The sequence below is a fragment of the Aplidium turbinatum genome, chromosome 2 (genome assembly GCF_918807975.1).
Source record: "Aplidium turbinatum chromosome 2, kaAplTurb1.1, whole genome shotgun sequence".
NCBI classification, from domain to species: domain Eukaryota; kingdom Metazoa; phylum Chordata; class Ascidiacea; order Aplousobranchia; family Polyclinidae; genus Aplidium; species Aplidium turbinatum.
This window is the reverse complement of record NC_137473.1, coordinates 33,761,886-33,785,768: the sequence shown is the minus strand read 5'-3', so window position 1 is coordinate 33,785,768 and position 23,883 is coordinate 33,761,886. Positions and strand designations below refer to the sequence as shown.

Genomic DNA, 23,883 nt, shown 5'->3' with positions numbered 1-23,883 from the left:
AAAATGTTATTTAAACCCAGACAGCAAAATCTGTCACTTTTGCATGGATTCAACTTCTGCAGACGTTGAATCAATGTAAAAGTGATGGATTTTGCTCTCTGGGAATGAATTATGAGTAAGTGTGTTGGCAAGACACGAGTAGATGTGTTCATAGTGCTTCCATTTAGCACCAAAACACACACAGTTGAAAGCGACCACATATCAACAGTCAACACATCACTATAAGCAAAAAGTATGCTGGATCTGTTTATTAATAATAATAAAAAAGTTTGGTTTGTCAAATTTGAATAGGCTATTTTCATCATGTTTGCAATATGGTATTTAAACAAGAAAAGTTGCGACCTTCCGATGACATTTCATAATTCCTGCGGCTCTTGATGGCAAATGGATTTGCGTCTTGAAAGATTTCTCATCCTTGTGCTGGATGAACAGTTTGCAAGAAAGCTTTATTCTGCAAAATGAATGTTTGAGAATCATTAATATACAGATGACGATTTTGTAAAAATTTGATGAAACGATGTTGCAAGCTTACAAACGATTGGGTTGCGAATGTTGTGAAAGGTAGGCCTACTTTTCTATGGTCAGCTTGATTTTTGCCACAAAACTTAATTGGTTGCATTAAGTGATGAATACAAAGAACTGTTTATCAAGACATTGCTTTGATAAAAAGCCAACTTAAAGGAAAGTTCAACGTTAGCATGATGGGTGATTATTATCTACTGATTCTGCAAAATTTTACGATTCATCTTATATTTGCAGTGCTAAACGTCCCAAATTTTAAGTTTGTGCCAATTGATTTTTTTTAACTACAATGTAGGCGTACCGTAGCCTACGGTAACATGATTGATGACTTAATTGGGGGATTCACAAACTTTTTCTCGTTTTACACACCCAAGTTATAAAACAACTAGCCCGAATCCTCAGTAAGCTGACAGCCTGACACCAACCAAAACTGATAGCCTACCACTTGACTAACTCGTTAAAAATGATGATACAAAAGGTATTAACATGATTTAAAAGTTCAATGACTTATAGCAGAATCATGAATGTAAAACACACTTTGTAACAATAGGCTAGGGGAAGGTGGGGCAAGATGGGACGTGGGGCAGGACGGGACACCGTGGATATTTTTAAAAGTATTAGCTTTAGCGTCCTCTACCCATTTAGATGTTAAAGGACACCATGATTCTCGATGACTTGCAAAAAAAAGAGATTTTCAGAGAAAAAACGTGGTCGTGGCAACTAGATAACTGATTAGAGGCTAGTTGCTATAAGAAATTTTATCAAAACTTTTCACATTTTAGCATGATTTCAGAAAAATTTGGAAGATGATACGTGGTCTGGAGATACAGTAATAAAAGTGCTTTTTGGGGCATCTGACTTTTTAGATGTGAGTTGCATATATAATAAACAAACAGAAAATTTCAAAATGTCAGTCATTGTGGCAAAACGGGACAGAGCTGCTTGGGGCAGGATGGGACATCTGTTCTGCTTATAATGGGCGTGGCAATTTTGTATGTGATTTTTATGGAAAAAAGTAGTCTGTCATTTTGCCCTGATGTAATTACGTGTGCTGTAAATGCAAGTCATTTTTGAAATTACAAAATATTATCAGTAGATTTGTGGTTTTACAGGTGATTCCTCATATGAACAATACGCGTCCCGTCCTGCCCCAGGTGTGGGGCAAGATGGGACAAATTAATTTTTTTTGTTTTTGTTAATTATAAGGTCATGCGATACTAACTGAGTCTTTGTATCTTGCTGGTTGGTAGTGGTGTGCAATAGAAATAACATGATACCAAAGTTACCGATATTGATAAAAAGGAATTCTGCAAAACATCGATTAAAGTTAAGTGTCCCGTCTTGCCCCACCTTCCCCTATTTATTTCAGCTGTATCTACTGAACTTTAGTGCGAAGGCTGTGCCTATTTGCTGCGAACAAGTTTCTCAATCCAAGAGCGCTAGTAATAGGCTACAAAGCACGGCAAGTCATATTTCACATGAAGAACGGTAGGCTACCTTTGGAAATCTTCTCATAAACCTCTAAGTCTAGGTTTTCAAAAACCTCTGGCTTAGATTAGGTGAAAACGGGGCTAAACGGAACATATAGTTTTTTATTCCTATCGTTGCACTCTTACGCTATCTAGATGATGTAATACCCAAAAAGAGATGATCTCACATATTATCTAAACAACTACCGAGGTATTGGCCTCTCACCCACAGCTGCTACAGTTTGATCCTCAAAGGGGGGGCCAGATCTGGCCCCTCATTTCCTTTGATTACTAGAAGCAAAATAACGCCTTGCATTTGGTTTTTCTTGACTCTTCACAAAAAGGCAAGGCGTAGGGGAAGGTATGGACCCATGACCATACCTGACCCATGAACCACCCCCTTTCAAATTCGAATAAAACTTTATAGTAGATTTTTTATCAATTAAATAAGTTGCATTTAGTTCAATAGTATTTCTTGGAAAGTTTTGGATAGAATCTTTTAAAATTTTGCAAGTTAAAGGGTGGGGTGTGATTTTGAGGTGTTTTAGTAAAATTTCTCATTTGCGTTTGGAGCTTAACAGAAACTTACATACAGCTAGCATCGAGATATAAAATTCAGAAATTGTAATGGGCTATATAGTGCAGGATTTAGTCCAGTTCATTTAGACTTTACTTCATTCTAATTAAGTAAAGCTAAGATGGAACTTTGTCACCAATAGTTCTGACCAATGATCCGCCAAAAGTGTTGTCCCTTGAACCATATAGTTCATGGGTTAGCACAATGCCTAAGTGAGGGACAATAAACATGTTTCATTTATTTTTTATTTTAGAAATTATTGTGTATTGTAAGTGGAGTGTAAAATATTATAAAATGACTAGCGAAGCTGGTGGTGCCTCATCAATTGTTTTTGTCCTCCCTCACCACTTGCAGGAACGACAAAACAAACAATTGACATTAAAAAGTTTAGAACCGACTTTTCGCAGTTTAATATTGCTTAATCCAGGGGTGTGCAGCCTTTATTACAGGAGGGCCATATATAAATATCTGGGTGAAACCGCGGGCCACACGTTTATTTAACATATGTTTTATAGTAGTTGCACAAATGCCTGCAGTTAGCATGCTTCCTTGATTACTTCTGCACTCCTTTTGTCACGTGTACTCCGCGAGGCAGTACTCTGTTTTATTCGTATCATTTCATTCTGGCAGGCTAGCGAACAACAGCTTCTTTTGTTCTAGTTCTAGTGTTGAGTTTAACAATCTTACGTTGTGTATTTTGTTGCAGAAATTGCGATTCGATCATTTTTCTTTTGTTAATACATTCAAGAAAAATAACCGTCTTTGTTCATGATCGAATCACAATCTTATCGAACCAGAAATCAACGTCGTCAGACTTGTCAACGGTGGATGCACAGTACCCAGCAAGCAACTGGAGTCGTGCACTTGCCCTCAACGTGGTGCAGTTCCAGCTCCCCCAACCAAGCTTCCGTTCCCATGCACACCTGAAAACAATGACAAGATGGCAAACTGGCTACTCCAGAGGTACGCCGCATCCACTTTCAACACTTGCCCGCACCGCGCGCTACATTGTATGGCTGGTCCTCCCATAGAAATACATGTTGACCCCAACGCGAAACCAGTGGCCGTTCATACACCAGCGTCTATCCCCTTGCATTGGCAAGAAAAAGTACACGCTGATCTCCTCCGCGACGAGGCTCTGGGAATCCTTGAAAAAGTCCCCCACGGCGAACCCACCACATGGTGTCATCGCATGGTTATCACACGCAAAAATGATGGCTCACCACGCCGTACTGTCGACCTGTCCCCCTTAAACAAATTCTGCCAGAGAGAAACCTTCGCCTCCGAAGCTCCATTCCAGCTGTCCCGTCGTGTCCCCGGAAACACTTGGAAATCGGTGACTGACGCATGGAACGGCTATCACAGTGTTCCACTGCGTCCTTCTGATCGGCATCTCACAACTTTCATCACTCCCTTTGGAAGATGGCGCTACACTAGGGCACCGCAAGGATTCCTATCCTCTGGGGATGGCTACAATCGCCGTTTCAATACCATATTAACCGATTTTGTGCGCAAAGAACGCTGTGTCGACGACACAGTGTTCTATGATAGCCAACTGGAGGAACATTGGTGGCGAACCATAAAATTCCTCACTTTAGTGGGACGGGCGGGCATTGTCCTTAACCCTGACAAGTTTCAATTTGCCCAACGCACCGTAGATTTCGCTGGATTCCGTATCTCAGAAGCAATGGTCGAGCCCCTCCCTAAATACTTGCTCGCCATCCAAGAATTTCCAGTCCCGAATAATATCACAGACATACGCAGCTGGTTCGGATTAATCAACCAAGTAGGAAACTATGCTCAACTGCGTGACCTAATGGCACCGTTCAAGCCGTTCCTTAGCCCAAAGCATAAGTTCGAATGGTCTCAGGAGCTGGATTCCGCATTTGCCGCCTCCAAATCGGCAATCGTTGATGCTATTCGCCATGGGGTAGAAATCTTTGACCCCTGCCGTCGAACATGTTTGCGCCCTGACTGGTCCAACAAAGGCATCGGATATTTCCTTCTCCAAAAACATTGCGTATGTGCTTCCACTATACCGGACTGCTGCTCATCAGGTTGGAAAGTGACTCTTGCAGGATCCCGATTCCTCTCATCGGCCGAACGACGTTATGCTCCCATAGAAGGCGAAGCCCTAGCAGTTGCGTGGGGCCTAGAACAGACAAAGTATTTTACGCAAGGCTGTGATAATTTGGTTATTGTAACGGATCATAAGCCATTGGTAAAAATATTCGGTGACCGTACGTTGGACGAAATCACTAACACTCGCCTGTTTCGTTTAAAACAGCGTACACTAATGTGGCGCTTTGATATCGCACACTTACCTGGCACAACCAACTGCGCAGCCGATGCTGCCTCACGTCACCCAGTATCATGCGATCTCATTGCTGTAGCGTCGTGTGCAGAAAATAATGTAGCAGAAATGGCGCTGGTTACTGCCATACAGGCAGATGCCGCCCATGCCTTTTGCTTGCAATGGCCTGAAATCGTTCGGGAAACAGCCGCCGATCCAAACCTTAGCAAGTTAATGGTAGCTATTGAAACGGGATTCACCTTTCCCAACACCGGCGACATTCGCCCATATCTCCCCTATCGTGACGGGTTCTTTGTTGAAGACGACGTTATTCTATATCATGATCGTATTGTCGTACCACCATCGCTTAGGCCTAGAGTACTCTCAACGTTGCATGCTGGTCATCAAGGTGTGTCTGCCATGGAACGCCGGGCACGTGCTATAGTATTTTGGCCCGGTATGACTAATGATATCCATGCTATTCGTGACTCGTGTACTTCATGTAATCGTAATGCTCCATCTCAAGCAGCTCCTCCCCCGACGCCATGTGATCCCCCAGCTACACCATTTGAGAAAATTTTTGCAGATTATTTTGACTATGGGGGCCGTCACTTTTTGGTCATTGGGGACAGATTCTCTGGGTGGTCGGATGTATTTGCCACGCCATCAGGATCGAGTGCCGCAGGAGCAGCTGCTTTGACTCAACTCTTGCGCTCGTACTTTGCCACGTTTGGTGTTCCTGAGGAAATATCTACAGATGGGGGTCCCGAATTTACGGCTGCCGTTACTGAACTCTTTCTTAAAAATTGGGGTGTGCAGCACCGCATATCGTCATCTTACTTCCCTCAATCTAATGGTCGAGCTGAGGTGGCTGTCAAAACTGTAAAACGCTTGCTCATGACTAATGTGAGCCCAAACGGAGACCTGAACAACGATTCCTTCTTACGTGCATTGTTACAGTTGCGAAACACACCTGATCCTGACTGTGACATCTCTCCAGCAGAGATCGTGTTCGGTCACCCTCTGCGCGACGCATTCGGTTTTGTAAACCGCCTAGTCAAGTTCTCCAATCGTCACATTCGTCGTACATGGCGGGATACATGGAAGGCAAAGGAAGACGCCCTTCGCCTGCGAGCTGGTCGAACCGATAAGGCGCTGTCTCAGCATACTCGTCCTTTACGTACCTTACAATGTGGAAAACGCGTATTTATCCAAAACCAAAACGGCAACTATCCTCGAAAATGGGACAAAGTGGGAATGGTTGTCGAAACGTTGCCGCATGACAAATATGTAGTGAAAGTTGACGGGTCGGGCAGAATCACAAAACGGAATCGACGTTTCTTGCGAGTAATTCCACATACTAAAGCATGTGCCGATCCCATCCCTCCTCAACCAAACATCATTGCTCACCCACAGAGCCTCCCATCATCTTCTTTTGCCCAGCCTCCTGAAACGGACTACTGCCCTCCCCACCCTCCGCATCACGAAATAGGCCCTAGCCCAGAAATTGGAGAATCTCCGATGTTGCTTCTCGATGCAGATCACAGTCCGCCCGCACTCACCTGCCCGACACCAGCCTCAAGCCCGAAGCTTTGTGAGCCACAGCACTCACCTGAACCTCCAAAGCAGCCGCTACCTTTCGATTCAGTGGAACCAACCGAACCTACAAGTGGAGTCCCTCACATTGAAAAATCGCCTGTTTTGCGCCGTTCCACGCGGTCCCGACGGCCGGCATTGGATTTAGACGCATCCTCTGGTCAATGGGTAATCAAGGGGTCGAGCTCGTAAGTCTACAGTTTCGCCTTACGAGCTGGGGGGGATGCACAAATGCCTGCAGTTAGCATGCTTCCTTGATTACTTCTGCACTCCTTTTGTCACGTGTACTCCGCGAGGCAGTACTCTGTTTTATTCGTATCATTTCATTCTGGCAGGCTAGCGAACAACAGCTTCTTTTGTTCTAGTTCTAGTGTTGAGTTTAACAATCTTACGTTGTGTATTTTGTTGCAGAAATTGCGATTCGATCATTTTTCTTTTGTTAATACATTCAAGAAAAATAACCGTCTTTGTTCAGTAGTTGCAGGCACAAAAAAGTAGTTTTTTTGTTATTCATGTTAATCTTATGGCATTATTAGAGGTTATCTCCTTGCAGAAATAATAAGTTAAGACACATAAATTTCTAAAGAAAACTGCTATTCAAATTTATTGTCACACCGACTACAAGTTCAGTGAGAAATTTGCTGCTGGTTTCTTTTCCGGACGATTTTTTCCAAATTTACTTTAATGAAGTGCTCGCAATTCGAAGTCCATTTTCCAGGTGTTCGCCTGTCAGAACGGATCGATGGGGATATTTTGTGACGCCCATTTTAGAAAAAATCTGTTCGCACAAATACGTTTAGCCAAAAAGAGCCATTTTTGAAGTCATGTTTTTTTCAAATGTGGAAAGTCATCTTGATTGAGATGTTTTCGGTAAAATCAAAAAATTTACGACTTCTTTCCGCAGTTCGTAAAATCGTTGCAACATGCAGCCCTTGCTTAACCAACGCACCTCGGAAAAGTAAAGTAGATCTTTATGTGTCGTGTTGAGATTATCCAGAAACTTTTGAAACTGACGATGGTAGAGCCCTCGTGCTCGAATGAAATTACTGCCTTAACAACCGGACTTAAGACGTGTTTGAACTTCAAGGATTTTGCGCACAGGTTTTGCTGGTGAATGATACAATGAAAAGTTACTATGTCATCATCGATTTTTCTCTTCCTCAAGGTAGACTTCAAGAGACCTATGAATCCAATGCCAGTTCCGGACATGGATCGAGCACCATCAGTTGCGATTCCGCATAAGCTGGACAAGTCCAGTTCGAAGTTGTCAAAAGCCTCAATTCAGTAAAAATGTCAGCACCAGTAAGTTGTCGTACCCTTCTTTGACTGTAATGACAGAAGCTCTTCCGTTTCGTTCAAGTCTTTGTCCACTCCTTTTCAAATATGGCCAACTGTGCTGTGTCCTTCTGGTCCGTAGCCTACTTTCATCGATCGCAAAGCTCCATGAAACAAAGTTCTTCACCTTATCCTTATTGAGAGTGAGAGTGTCACTAATATCACAAGCAAGATCATCGATAGCCTACGCCTCGCTATCGTCCACCATTTTCTCCAACGCACTCTTCATTTTAGAGCACATTTCTTCTGCGACATCGATAAGACACTGCTTCACAAAATTACTGTCAGAATACGGTTTCATAGTTTGAGCTTTTGTCTGTGCAATCTGTGCCTCTGATCTACTGACGTTCCAAATAATTAAATACAATCGGATTAGCGGTGGCTGGTGGGAGATTTCTAAAATGGTTAACAGAAGGTGCGAAATGTAACCTGCAATAATCCGCTCTAATGAATTGTTCGCAAGTAGACTACCAGACTAAACTAAATTATAAACACGTTTCGCGGGTGGCACACAATTCAAAATTGGCACATCTTCGCGGGCCGCACAATTTTTCTTCGCGGGCCACATTTGGCCCGCGGGCCGTACGTTGCACACCCCTGGTTAATCTATTTCTGCAAACTGTTAGCAGTGTGCGCATTTGACAGTGCATTTATTGTATCATAAAAGTTTGCTCTAAACATCTTTAAGGTTAAACTTATCAGAGTGGTTCAAGGGTCCAAACGCGTTTGCACCCTTGAACCACTCTGATCGCCGTCAATGTTGTCAAATATTTTTATTGATCCTGTCATTATATGTGGTTGAATTTTTTACACAATATACCGAAGTGACCACACTATGTTGTGTGAAAGTTTCGTCATCATAGAGTAATTAGCTAACCAACTATATAGCTTGTGAAAAAGTGGCTCATCAGTCCATACTTTCCCCTACAGTTTATTCTCGCGGGCTTGAGCTTGACACATTTGCATTTAAAGAGAGAAATGAAAGTAAAGAGATCGCTTTTCGTTAGTTTTTCCATAATTCATCAAGGTAATCACGGACCACCAAATGCTTTCTCACGGACCCCCAAGGGGTTAGCGAACCCCAGGTTGGGAACCACTGGTTTAGGACAAAATATAAAACAACAAATGCATTTTTTTTGTTCAAATTCTTATAAAAGTATTACTCTGTTTGTAACTATTTTACCTGTAGAAGGAATGAGCACAGTGAGATTTGCTTGCAAGACGTGTAGGTCTACAATATGCTTAGTGCCATAATAGGCTACATTTTTGTTCTAGAATTGGTGAACTATTTTATTGCGTAATTCTGTTGTGGGGTTTCGACGATTAGGCCTACTGACCGATAGTAAACTACCTGTTAGTTAAGTTACGCAATCTGTTTATTGTGACATCTGCTTTTAGAAAATTTTGTGCATGTGTGTTTCTAGAAACTTCTTTGACTTGTTGACCAGATGAATGAATTCTTGTGATGTAATACTATACCCTAGTCTCTGGAAGCTTCTGGTCCAAGCAAACCTGTTTCGAATGGCTCATGATTTGATTACAGTTATTATTAGAATTGTGTTTACAGTAGACAACAGCTATTATTAAAGTTGTGTATTATGAGGATTATAAGTTGTAATGAAAAGTATATTGAAAACGATTGTAGGCTAGAGTTCCAGCCAATATTGAATGGATTGTAAAAGTGGAAGTTATTGCCAATTCTGCAGTAACCCTAGCTGTTACAAGTAGTAGTGTATATTTATTTTGAAATCGACGAAGATGCTTGCTATTCAGAGTTTGATTTCTTTATGTGCTGAAAGTGGTGAACCATTCGTCAGTTCAAAAAGATTTCATATATCATCTCCCAAGTTGAACTATTCGACCAATTATTTGACAGTTTGACGTTTGATATCTCAATAAACTACGTCACCAATGTGTCCAAAGTCTTTCACGTGTAAGAACTAAACAGAATTGTGACAAGGAACTCGCATCAAAAGAAGTCATGATTTTAAATACTTAGTAGGCTATTTAGATTAATTCCACATAGAATGATATAAAATATCGAAAAGCAAAAGCTTGGACAGTAGCTCATAAATTAACTTGATATGGAAATCACACAGTACGAAAAACATAATTTTTTTTCGAGCAATAGTTAAAAGCGTCTTGACCTACAGTGCTGAAGTTGAACTTTAACAAAATGTATTGAGAATCGCCTCAATGGCTGCTACACCAGACTTAAGAAGGCACTCAACATTAACCGGAAGCAAAATTTTACAAACAAAAACCTTTAGAGTGACCTGCCACCTCTCACTGACAATAAGAAAACGAAGACTAAGACTGATGAGCTGACAGGTCACTGCTTTTGAAGTTAACAGGAAATTAGTATTATTCTTTTATTGGAAATCAAACTATGACTTTAGGAAAGGGGACCTTTTCTTCATCAGTTATACCAAGACGCTGGAGTACAGAAGCATGAACTGTCGAATTTGATGATGGGCAGGGATGTTTGGAGAAACTATGTTGATAGTGATCAGATCTGCACGAATCGATGATGATGATGATATAATGACTTTACACCATACACAGCCATATTTGCCTACTGTAGTCTACATGAGATCGATATTGGAGAAAATGGTGGGTAAACGGTCGGATTCAAACGGAAAAGAGGCAAAGGTTTGAAGGAAAGAAATACTATACGTTACGGAGAATGTAAAAGGTTATTGGACTAACCATATTAAAAGCTAATTACTAACATCAGCCCCTTTCAAATTTTGTTCTTTACATTGCAATTATGGTAGGAGAGACTGGGGTAAAGTGTGCAATGGTGTAAAATGAGCAACCCCTGTTTTTGGAAAAACGAGTCGGCGGATTTTGTTTATTTTTTATTCTGGATATATCACTCACAATGCGACTTCATTCAATGTATTTGTTATGTCCACTGAAAATTGCATATTACAATGGCACACAATTATATTGTTTATGTTGAAAATTCTATTTTTTTTCTTTGCCAAAAACATAATAACTTTATTGTGAAGAAAGGGGCGTTCTTCCCGGCTATCAGCACAAGGCTGAGCACTCACTAGTACAGCGAGCAGCTGCGATTCGCCAACCATAACGGTGTAGCTTCCACGCTAGCCATTCAGACCATCCAATCAACAATATGTTTCTCGCTTTATTGTTACACTATGTAAATCAAATCTGTTTTTTTTTTGTATTGGTAAGTATAGCCTAAAGTGTGAGGATATTCAATAAAACGTTCAGGTTGGTTAGTCTTGTAGTTTTTTAAATATTTGTAATTTTGTCACAAAAATCAGGATGGGGTAAAGTGTGCAATGCTAGTTGAAGTATCTTGGAGCAGTTGCTCAACTTACCCCCAAAGAAATAGTCATAGCTTACTTAATGTTTGAACTGTTGAATTTGTGTCTTTTTAGGTTCGTATTGGATAAAAAAAGCAGTGTTGTGTTGTAAAGAATAATGCCTCGCAATTATACAAACAAACTGACAGGGGAATGCTTCAACTTAATCGAATTGCTCAACTTACCCCAGATCATTGCTCAATTTACCCCATACAATTTATGCCGGGGTAAGTTGAGCAACACGCAAATAAGCATCAATATAAAAAAATATAAAAATCGCAAGGTGATAAAACTCAATCTAAAATGTAGATGATTCCCTAGTGCTTTAAGTTCACCTTATTAAAATTTTCCAAAACAAACCGTTCTTTTGTAAAAGCGACTAAGCAAAAAGATGCTCATCTTACCCCACTCTCCCCTACGGTAAGTTGAAGGCATGATATCAGTATAACTTACTTTTGTTGAGCCACTAGTTGGAATTCAAATAGGACTTCTACAATGCAACCTAATCTTTATCAAAGGCAATTTTACTTGTTTTTGAAAACAATCAACTGTAAAAAAATTGTTGATAAATATAAACATTGAAACATTTCATTTTTGCATAAAAAAGTGTAATTAATTACATTTTGGAACTAATTGTAGTTTAAAAGTTTCAGAGCAGTGCAATTAAACTAAAAAATGTGTAATTGATCCAAATCTGACAGCAAATCAATTGTGCAAGTTTATGCCAACTAGCTAAGTTTCTAAAAAAACACTTTTTTAATTTTTAATACAAGTTTTTTTTAATCCTTCCTAATGGGTTAGTCACTACATTCGTAAATAAAAAAAAACAAAAAAAATCACTTTAGCTGTTCTTGTTTTGATATACTGTAATCTTGATGTTGTGTTGATGTTCGACTATTCAGTGGTTCCCATCCGGGGGAGAATTCTCCACTAGGGAGGAATTTTGCAATTTTCAGGGAGGATCTTGGTTTTAAGATTGGGAACCTTTTTAAGCCTAGTATGTTGGCCTAGACTAAAGCGTTAAAAAGGACATTATTATTAGATTAACTCCCGATTATTATTTAAGCAACTGTGCACTGACATGGGTGCCGACCATTACGTAAGCCTACCACTTTTTCATGCAAATACTCGATGGCTTTGAAGAAGAAACGTAATCAAGCGAGTGTTTGAGCTCAGGGACGAGCTAAAATTATTTTTTAACTTTTAAATAAAATTGAAATTGGTTTCATTGCTAAATGATAAAATAATAAATCAATAGCTTTTTTTCCTTGGTCTGAACCTTAAAACATTTGACCAGGCTAACACACACAATAGTATGTCAATAAGATTTAATTTATGTTATGGAACCGGTTTTCTTCCATTAGGAATCGTCAGCATAACTGAGTCGAAATAAAAATTAGCCTACATCAATAGATGTCAGCACAACTGAGTCGAAATAAGAATTAGCTTACAATATCAATAGATGCCAGCACAACTGGACCAAAAACAAACGAAAAATTACAAATTAATTAAATAAATGAAAATGTTCATGACCTCCAATCCTCCATATTCATTTCTTTATTTCTGCCTTTTCTTCTCTTCATAGTTTTAGCAAAACGCAACTATCGAATATTATAATTTCAATTTGACCTAGCTTGAGCAAGTATAATGGCAAACACTTCAAAATTCAAATAAAATTTACTAAGCAGAGGATTATAGAAATACTATGTCGGTGAAATCTAGAATAAATGCTTTTATTACATCATCATGCTAAACTTGCAATTGTGCAAAAATTTAAAGCAATCAATGCGGCAGAATAGGTGACAAGGTTTGGAAAAACTAGAAAAACCATATCTATGATCAAAAATGGGAAAAAACCAACTGAAAAAGGTGATCTGGTACTATGACACTTCCTCAAATGGGCGATCTACCTAATACAGAAAGCAATATCAATTAGGTAGATCGCCCATTTGAGGAAGTGTCATAGTACCAGATCACCTTTTTCAGTTGGTTTTTTCCCATTTTTGATCATAGATATGGTTTTTCTAGTTTTTTCAAACCTTGTCACCTATTCTGCCGCATTGATTGCTTTAAATTTTTGCACAATTGCAAGTTTAGCATGATGATGTAATAGAAGCATTTATTCTAGATTTCACCGACATAGTATTTCTATAATCCTCTGCTTAGTAAATTTTATTTGAATTTTGAAGTGTTTGCCATTATACTTGCTCAAGCTAGGTCAAATTGAAATTATAATATTCGATAGTTGCGTTTTGCTAAAACTATGAAGAGAAGAAAAGGCAGAAATAAAGAAATGAATATGGAGGATTGGAGGTCATGAACATTTTCATTTATTTAATTAATTTGTAATTTTTCGTTTGTTTTTGGTCCAGTTGTGCTGGCATCTATTGATATTGTAAGCTAATTCTTATTTCGACTCGGTTGTGCTGACATCTATTGATGTAGGCTAATTTTTATTTCGACTCAGTTATGCTGACGATTCCTAATGGAAGAAAACCGGTTCCATAACATAAATTAAATCTTATTGAAATACTATTGTGTGTGTTAGCCTGGTCAAATGTTTTAAGGTTCAGACCAAGGAAAAAAAGCTATTGATTTATTTTCTTATTGATATTGCTTTCTGTATTAGGTAGATCGCCCATTTGAGGAAGTGTCATAGTACCAGATCACCTTTTTCAGTTGGTTTTTTCCCATTTTTGATTGCTAAATGATGACAGATGGATGAGGTACCTTGCTTATTTGGTTGATATGTTTGGTCTATTGAATAAACTAAATCTGAAAATGGAAGGGAAAAAACACCAATATACGGTAGGCTATATACTGTATTCAATCGCCATCTCCGTTTAAAGCAGATGGCGTATCAACATGGGTTATCTGTATCCATGAGCCATTGACATATTAATGTCAGGTGAATTTACAAACTGTACTGCTTCCATGCTGGCTCAAGGCAGATTGGAAGAGAGTGATTGATTTATGTCACTGTCATTAGGAGATTATCTTAAGGTACTAGAAGGCTCTGCTGTCCTGGTCGCGGGGGGGGGGGGGGACTACGTTTTGTCTGGCCTCTACTTATCGACCAGCCTGGCTTGGGTGGCCCTTCCAGGAGCAGATGCCAGTAGCCTACCGCTAAGTATTTAAAGATTGATTGATTGATTGATTTATTTTGTTGTAGGTAAATATAGTACAATAAATACAGCAATAAAAAAGGAATTCCCAGCAACGGGAATCTGCAAAGAGACCATGGGTCTTCGATTCAAGCAGATACCCCAGATTCTAATAGAAGATCTAGAATTGCGATAACAGTTAGTTACATAATCTAAAAGATCACTACGAATAAGCGACATAGGATAGAGAACACAATGAATAATTCAATAACGAAAATTGAGACAAGGTGGTAGATGATAGTCTTGCACAGAGAAATATATTTAGTAGCCAAAGTAGCCAATCAGTAACATGAAGGTAGTACAAAATTAGTCGTGCTAATATTTGGCGATGAGTGAATATTTGTGTTGCTTTTTAAAAGAATAAAATGACAGTTTACGCATGCTCGTTGGTAAGGAGTTTCAGACTTTCACCCCGGCATATTTAATGCTGCGCTAGAGTCGGGATGAGGCGTAATGTGGGACAAAATAACAATCATTGGCAGAGTGTCTAGTAAGACGTGCATTATACATGAGTTTGGTTTTTTCAAAGTAGTGTGCGAAAGGCAGAGGCAATACATCCGTATCAAATTTAAACAAGAACTTAGCAATTTCGTGTTCGTACAAATCTTTAAGCTTGAGTATGTTAAGTTGCTTATAGAAAGGTGTGACATGTTCAAACCACCTGCCACCTGCTACTATTCTGACAGCCTTATCTTGTAAGGTGCTAAGCTTGTTCATTTGTGTCTTGATGCTCTGGAAGCTTTCACCAGCAAGCTTGATAATTGAAAGAGAAAAGTTAGAATAAACAATTGAACATGTTACCATGTTTAAAGAATTATCATCGGTACTGGTTGTTGACGGCAAAGAACAAGTTCTTCCAGGGTTGGAAAAAAAATGATTTTGCAACATCTCACAGCATTAGAATTGGAATTCATTCAATATTTTCCTGAATTTTATGATGATGAGCTTGATTTAATACGAAATTCATTCACATTGTTGATGGAAAAACTTCCGAATAAATTGCAGGATGAATTTTTAAAACTCAAAATAGATTCTTGTGCAAGAGACTTAGCCTATTCAGAGAAAAATCAATCACTGAATTTTGGCCATTAATGTGTAATTTCTATCCTAAAGTGGCAGAAAAAGCTATTTGAAGTATCCTTCCGTTTGCTTCCCACTTATTTATGCGCACCAGGTTTTTCAACTCTTGCAAATGAAAACAAAACAGACAAACAGATTAGACGTGAAGAATGATATTCGTTGTGCTCTTTTCAATACTCTTCCACCACATTCATAAGTTGTCGAAACAAAAAAATCACAAGCTTCACACAGACTGTTAAATGTATTGACTCTTATATTTTGAATGTGTTCTTTGAATAAAATAATTTTCAGCAACGTTCTTCGTTAATTAAATTATTTTAGCATGAAAAGGAATATTACAGGCTAAAAAGATTATTACTAGTGAAAGTTTAGTTTTTCTTCCTAGACTTAGATTAAAATATTAATGTAAACGAGTTTTTAACAAACTAAATCTATAGGGGAGAATTTAGCTTTGAATATCGATTAAAAGGGTCCACCGGATAAAAAAGGTTGGGAACCACTGGATATGCTACAGTCATCATTGCTGTATATCGTATCATCTTCAACACAATACAAGTTGCAATATGGTGAAACCAGGTTCAAATTCTAAAAACACACACTGAATAACTCTTTGCAAGATATATGCCTAACAAAAATTCACTTCACGTATAAAGAAAATAAATCATACAATGTCCTGTAACATTCTAATTTAAAAAAGCTGTTAAAATACACTTGAGCCAAAGCGGGACACTTGTCTTGCTTTGCCACAGCGACCGGACAAAACCGGACATGTTTTATAAACACTGCACTGACGAGACCGGAAGGTCGAAACGGTGTGCACTGTCTGCAGTTATTTTGATTTATGTGTAACTATCAGCTATATCATCTTTTGAGCATCATGAAATCATCAAAGATTTCGTTGACATCAAAATTACTAAATTCGACATGGCAGTAGTACAATGCTGTAAATTTTAAATAAAGATGCAGAAATTTGAAGTTTTCAATGCTGGATCTCACAAAATAAATGTGATAAAAACAAATTGGCTTTACAGTGCATTGAAATTAGCACCCAAATTATCCTGACACAGTTGGAAAAACCTTTAGACACATGACATTTTTTGTTGGACGTGTCATGTTATCCAACAATAAACTAGTCATTGTGACTTCATAGATGGTATATGACAGGATTTTACAATGTGCAAACAACTTGTAGCACTTTGATATGTCATTAAAATAATTCTTTTAAAACTTTTGCAAGAGTTATTAAATGTTTAAATTTCGATTTACGTTTTCAATATTTACTTGCCTTTTTTCCAAAAGTTTATTCCTTTGCACATCCAAATAAATCAGCCAAAGCCTCTGCAAGAGTTACAAAATGGTTTCAATTATTGCACTTAACATTTTTAGTACGGTATGAATATGCCTTGTCTGATGGTTGCTCCTTTGTAAATCCAGGATTTGAGGAATAATGGCTTCAAACATCCCTTATACCAATATCACTCAGGTAAAGAAATGAAATATTGTATAGGGCGTGTTTATCGTTGTGTAGAGCTTATGTGTTTATTAAATTTAACTAAACTACGGTTTTAAATTTTGTAGTAATGGACTAGGTACGGTTATATAAACTTGGAATGTTTGAAAACGCTTGAATATTATGTTTAGGCTAACCACAACATTTAAACAATTGTCACAAACTTTAAAATTCTCGGAAGCATACTTTTACACTTGTGCAAACCTTAGGTGTATAACTTATTTTATTTCAAGTTATTTATTCAAAGTCGTTTAAAAAAAAAGTCAAAATGTTATAGAGCCAAAGCATCCGAAAAAATAATTTGGAAACATTAGCCTACTTAAATGTCATGTGTCTGAGAAACTTATAATTGGCCTATGCTAAATTTACACTTCAATCCAGTGGCGTAAAATTTTAATGGGGTGTTGAAAGCTATTGCAGGAGACCATATTAAACTGTATTTATTTCAAGGTAGAAACAAAAGAAGGTCTATGACACGTCACAAAACATAACCATGTAGCCTAAATTGTGCTCTTGATGAAGGCTGCAAGATGGCCTATTGGGCTATATTTCACTACCTTTACGCTTTCTGTTAAAAATCTCTTGGTTAAGTGGACAATGTAATGTAACTTATAAATTCAACCCGCTGTCCACAAATATTGCACGCAATATTTGGTCATTCTTTCCTGTAAAGTATGAAGAGGTTTTTCAAGTTAGTTAAGATTGCAACAAGCAGAAAAAGGCCATTTTAAACTTTTAATTAGGCTACTCGTAGTTGTGCCTTGCTTTTCCTCGGCAGCAGAAACAGTAAGTCAAAGATGATAAAAATTACTACAAATCCTGTGATTACATCAAACGAAACAAAATTCTGAAATGCGACGTGTCTTGTTTGAAACACCATTTATAAGTGAAAAAACACTTTTTACACAAGAACACGCATTAATACTTCATGACGCACTGTGAGATGTTCATACATTGGTCTTTCGTATTTCTGTAGCCCAAAGCGCATTTAAATGTCATGTGGCTGGGAAATTTATAATTGGCCGATGCTAAATTTACAATACAATCCAGTGGCGTATAATTTTCATGGGAGGGTTGAAAGCCACGATTTTGAAACGAATAAAGACAAGAAAATTTTTTGCCAAAATAAAACAAATTTTTATTTGAAAAACGTTTCAATGTAAAAAACTAACGTTGCTTATGTTAGCGAAATGTCCCAGCAAACGGTAAAAACTGTTTACTAAAAACAAATGCTCGACCACTAGCGAAAACAGACATGTTATGGAAGCAGGTAGTGTGCCTGGATTGATAGTAGCCTAGTTTTGCTTTATGCAGCCCTACTTGGCTTATTCCATAGATGACTTACTAATTACTACTGACTTACTTACTATATTATATTAAGTAATCTCTGCTTGTACACAACAGCAGCAAACCTCAAGCAAGCGAGAAATTTCGATCTCATTTGCTTAAATTTTTACTGTTTTGTTTCGTCACAGATAGTTTTTTGACTATAATTGCTATATCACAGCAAAAATGCGTATTCTTTCAACTCGATTTACACAAAAAATAGTAGGCTTAATAAGTTGAGTTGATGTAGAAAAATAGAGGATAACTAAATACACTAAAGCCATGATAAGCAATAAAACATTAAGAAAAATTCAACATCAAGCACAATGTTTATTTTTAACCCCCTCTCCCCTTTGTGCACCACTGCTGAAATCTTGAAGCCAGCATTGACCGACAAATTGGAGGTTTTTCCCAAAACAACAAGGAGAAAGTAGGGTAATATGAGCCACTTGCTAATATGGTCCGACCTTGTTTAGCGTATTTGAAAAAGGCTTGTGGTCACATTTCTTGAACACCTTGAAAGAATTAAACTAGAAGACAAAGAAAGAAACTCAGAGTTTGATGGAAATTTTGTTTGAGTGAATGCACTAGCGTGATGATTGGGTTTTGGTAGGAGTTGTTATAATTTTTGCTTGAACGCAAATAAGTTACAGTGTTGGAGCTAGTGCGAACAGAAAAATGGTTGAAAGCTTAAAATATTCACAGAACCTCTGTGCATAGTGTAGCAGAAAGCTTTGAAAAGATTGGAAGAGAAAATGAGAAATTACAAAAAGTCACCCAGTTGTGTAATATGGGCCACGTGGTTTTTGTGTACTAGCTGTGGGCTAGTGGCAGGCATGGAGGAACCACGTGGGCCTGGGCCCGCTTACTTTATTTTCTGTTATGGGGGAAGTTGGATTGACTTTGACTGCCGCGCCTCTGGGCCCAACTACTTTTAAAATTGTTCCTTCATGCCTGGCTAGTGGCCCTTATTACACTGCTGACAGCGATGCTATATTTACTGCAAAATTTCATAAAAATGTAAATATAAAGATCAGGACCAAGAATGAGGCGTATGGTGATCCAACTCTTGCAAATTTATATTTCTACGGCAATAGCCCATACATTTTTTTGTTATTTGTGTATCAAATTTTATACTGTGCGATGTGTTATTGATTTGTTGTTTTGATTGTGTCTTTATTTTCTTGTTTTGATTGAAATTTTTCAATTATTAAATTACTGTACTGTATATTTATAAACTGGATAATTAATTAAACCAACATTAGACAAGGAGCAGTTGATTTCTTGTTCTAACACAGCGGTTCTCAACCGGTGGGCCATGGCTCACTAGTGGGCCATAGAAAATTTTTGAGGTGGGCCACAGACCTATTTAAAAAATTGCCAGAGTTAGTGAAAGATATAGTTTCATTTGTGTTATAGCAACAATGAATGGTGCTGCTGTAATTTGCTGCAGAATGGTAATTTTCAATCTAATTTTTTAAATAGTAATTTTGGTGGCGTGATGTAATCAATGCCGTCTGTTGCATAATATACGAACGTTAATTTTAAGCAACTACAACAGTGTGATTCTTATAGAGAGCCATTTGGCTCCATAAGGCGACATTTTTAACTTAAAGGGAAGAATAATCATGTTGAAAGGAATTGGGAAGAAACGTAAATTTATCTAAAAGATCTATTGAAATGGTTAATTTATTTATAACTGAGCACATAGTTTTCGATCAACATTGAGTTTTTACAACACTTTAGGATGTAATGGACCACTACTGAAAATTCTGCAGATCTGTTTATAGTATTTTTTTGTGAATTATTGCGGGAAAAATTGAAAATACTTCTGTCTTTCAAAGGAGGAATACGGCATAAATGTTGAGAACCACTGTAACTACAAGTTGGTCAATAACTTTCATGAGCATGCTTCTCATTGATGCACGGTTCAATAATAATCTGTTTTGAAATAATTTGTGCTGTTTTTTTTTTTTGTTTTTTTTAAACCTATTTTGCAGTTTTTTTCTTGGATAAACAATTAATGGGCCATAAGAATTTTTGTGCAACAGAAATGGGCCACGAAAGAAAAAAGGTTGAGAATCACTGTTTAGTAACAGATTCGGTGGTCCATTTTACATAGAGGGTAGCCCATATTACACAGCAGCTGTGTAATATGGGCCACCGCTAGGTCTAAATTTAACGTAAGTTTGTGCCGGAAGTGTAAGGTTTTTGGTCTTGGTTTTCTGGCTACTTCTTCTATAGCCTACTAGAGTTTTTATCAACAAGCTGAGTAGTTTTGTGCGAAAATAAGTTAATTTTTGCAAGCTATCGCAATTTCTGCTTAGATGGAATTGTGTGAATTGCATTTTTAGATTATTAAATGAAGTTTTAGCTGAAATAACTGTTTGTTTTGCTTGTCACATAGCCAAGGCTTTAAAGTTTAAACAAACCAATAACCATGGTTGAAAAACATAAAGTTTTGAATTAATTTTTTGTATTCTACAGGTAACTTTTGACCAACCTTTACCACCAGTTGTTATCATCTCCCTGAAGCATCTTTTCTTCATCAGCAATGCCTTTGTCAATGTTGTGTTTACTCCGTTTTCAACCATAGAAGGTTTGTGCTTTTGTTAAAGTTTACAAAATAAAAAAATACTTTTTTACATGTTTACATACGTTTACAAAATAAGAACATATAAAAACAAAATATAAACTTATTTTTTAGTGTCAATCTAAACAATAGTTTGGTATATTTAAGACTTCATTAAAACAAGATAGTTATATACAAAGTTGTACCGGTATACAAAGTTAAACTGACTGTTAAAACCGGCGGTCGAATACCCTTGTGGCATGAATAAGTGGTGCGATGCTGACGAGCCCAGCCTCATAGGCGAAACACGGTGTCTATCGCTGTCAATTCTTGCTACAATCGGCTGCAGAGAAACAATTAGATCGAGCCTCTTGGTCACATGCCAACTGCCGTACCCTTAGTGGGAGAAAAGCATGGTTTTGTTCATTATTTTCAAAATTTTGTAGTGTAGCGGTTCTCAACCGGTGGGCCATGGCTTACTAGTGGGTCATGGAAAAATGTTGAGGTGGGCCACAGACCTATTTAAAAAATAGCCAGAGTTAGTGAAAGATATATGTTCATTTGTGCTATAGCAACAATGAATAGTGCTAAGTAATATGAGATGTTCTACTGGTGCAAATTAAGCTAAACTATCACAAGATGTATACAGTGACAATCTGCTTTTATTCCGACGTTTCGTCAATCAGACACGACTGACTTCTTCAGGGGGGCTAGACCAGGTAGTGACTACCTGTCTAGCATGGCAAAACACAGGACATATTGCTGAAAACAACTAAACATGCAAAATGAAAATTCAACTTCTGGACAAAAACTTATCTCGCGCAAAGTTTGAAATAAGTTAGAAAAAAAGGGGGAGACCATGGCCACCTAGAGATGCGGCCTGATTTGTCACATTTTGCAGATTTTGATTACAGCTACTGCTAGTGCTTGACTGATATTTTTTGAGATGTTTTTACTTTTTACGGTTTCCTAATTTCAAAAAAAATATTTTTGTTGCTTTGGGGAAGCAGTAGCAAATGAGAAAAAGTAAGTTAAAAAACGCAAAATCAGACTGTTATTGAAAATTAACAGTCTGACTAAAATCTTCGAAATCAAATTTTCTTTGCTTTTCAACATGTGAGAATGTTAAAACCTATTGTGTCATCTGGGAAAAAGAATAAAGAAAGCGTAAGAATACAATTTAAAAAAAAATTTATTTAAACATTCGCTCAAAGTTAGAAAAACCTGGAAATTTCTGCAAAATGTGACAAATCAGGCTGTATCTTTAGGTGGACATGGGGAGACTTAATTGTTAACGATCAACAAGAAACTTCAATAACAACAAGAGAGGAGAGTGAACGGCATGAGTGATGAATCAAGTTTTGTACGCACTACTGCACAGTTTTACAATCAGCATGAAACCAATTTAAAAACGTCAAATAAAACTATTGTAAGTGCTTATTTGACGTTTTTAATTTGACGCAATTTGGCAAAAACTTGACTAACATGAAACACATTCTCAGTTTCATATTCAAAGTGAACAAGGCAGTCTGTACCGTTAAAACTTACACATCACAATGTTATTAGCAAGCAGTTTAAGTATTGCATATTTTTGTTGAAAGATTTAACAGTTTGTTTTTTCCAGATTTTATTTTCGATGTTGCAAGTAGAAATCATGATCTTGGTGCTGTTCTTACCGAGTGGCAAACAGTAGGTTTTTTCTGATTTTTAATGATTTTTTTGATCGAGCTGCTCTACAAATCTCTCTTTTTATCAAACATTAATTTTTTGAGTAGAATTCTTGTAAACATCTTTTACTCGCAACACCCTACTTAAGCATATTTCCACATACGGTAGTCTGCTACAACACCATACAGTAGTTGGAGGAAAGCATGGGTTGAGACAACTATTGGAATATGTGCTGCAATAAGGTTCTGTCAAAGCTGCAACTAAACAGTTAGTGTAGTGCTTCTCTTTGTAAATTAAATAGCTTCAATTGATATTAGGCTAAAAACTGAATAAGCTACTTTTTTCGAACAAGCTGTTTGTTCAATCATAAGTCTTCTTCTTTTCTAGCACTAGTTGCTACGTTCATCTGATGAAATTGAAAGTAAAATTAACAACAAACAGTATATAACCTGGTGAAAGTTTATTTTGTATGTTATTCGCTCTGAGGATGCGCATTGTCATGGTGCGCGAAACGCCAGTGAAGCAATAAGCCATCTTGTTTGTTGTTAATTTTACTTTCAATTTCATCAGATGAACGTAGCAACTAGTGGTAGAAACGATAATTGTCCTGATGAACACCCAAACTTTTCAGTATTCAGTCTTCTTCTTTTTGACATTATGTATTTGCAGGTGTTGTTTCTCGAAGCTGGCTTTGTCACTTGCTTATTTTTTGGTTTCGCATTCGTGATTCTCTTTCCTATAATCGGATTAATCATCTGCTACTACCGTATTTGCTCTGAAAGATGTGGAGGCCTAATGGTGCAATCTCAGGAACGGGCTAGAAGCCAATGGAGGCATTTTCTTTTTTTTCTACTGGTCTTAGTTACCTTGTGTAGTGCGTAAGTAATATAGTCCGGCAGCCCGTGACGTATTTGTAACATCATAAGGTACAAAAGGTTTGAGTGTTTTATCAACCTTGCCCCACTGTGAGATGTTCAGAAACCCACATCCGAGGTTTCACTGCTCGGGCGTTTGGGGGCTCCGGCCCGGTGAAAAACCCATTTTAGGGGTCAAAAAACATCATAAGGTACAAGAACAAAACTTACGCCAGATTTCATGCCTTCACTTGTAGATTTTGGAACAAGTCGATCTGGGTGCCCCAGGTAGAGCATTCCCGAATAAGAGGCCCCAAAAGTTGGGGAAAAATACGTAAAACTAACATCATAAGGTACAAAGATAGAACTTGTATCATCAGTTAGGGCATGTTCAACTGAGTTCGAAAAAACTTTTCTTATGGCCCCAAGGTGGGGCTTAACCTCATTTTCGGGGTATAGGCTAACCCTTAAAATTCACAAAATTAACGTCATAAGGTACATGGATGAAACCAAGTGTAGGTGATAGTACCTTACATATGGACTGCAGAGCATTAGAATTTGGTCGCCCCAGGTGGGGCATTC

General features: G+C 37.8%; 1 protein-coding gene and 1 long non-coding RNA gene across 3 annotated transcripts in view; one reads left to right on the top strand and one right to left on the bottom strand.

Annotated features, from left to right (window-relative positions):
* Positions 1-233: 233 nt before the first annotated feature.
* On the bottom strand, positions 234-12,783 carry LOC145787595 (uncharacterized). The gene is made up of 2 exons (XR_014291411.1): positions 12,661-12,783; positions 234-451 (listed from the first exon to the last, which is right to left on the bottom strand). It is a non-coding gene; the product is annotated as an uncharacterized LOC145787595 (long non-coding RNA).
* Positions 12,784-16,604: 3,821 nt separating this feature from the next.
* LOC145764542 (prominin-1-A-like) overlaps positions 16,605-23,883 on the top strand; it is an 88,525-nt gene continuing 81,246 nt past the window's right edge. For both annotated transcript variants that reach the window (XM_082576164.1, XM_082576163.1), the window contains exons 1-4: positions 16,605-16,854; positions 20,695-20,806; positions 22,404-22,468; positions 23,117-23,325. In XM_082576164.1, the coding sequence (XP_082432290.1) occupies positions 16,819-16,854; positions 20,695-20,806; positions 22,404-22,468; positions 23,117-23,325 (422 nt within the window). In that variant the 5' untranslated portion in view covers positions 16,605-16,818. The remainder of the gene's footprint in view (positions 16,855-20,694; positions 20,807-22,403; positions 22,469-23,116; positions 23,326-23,883) is intronic.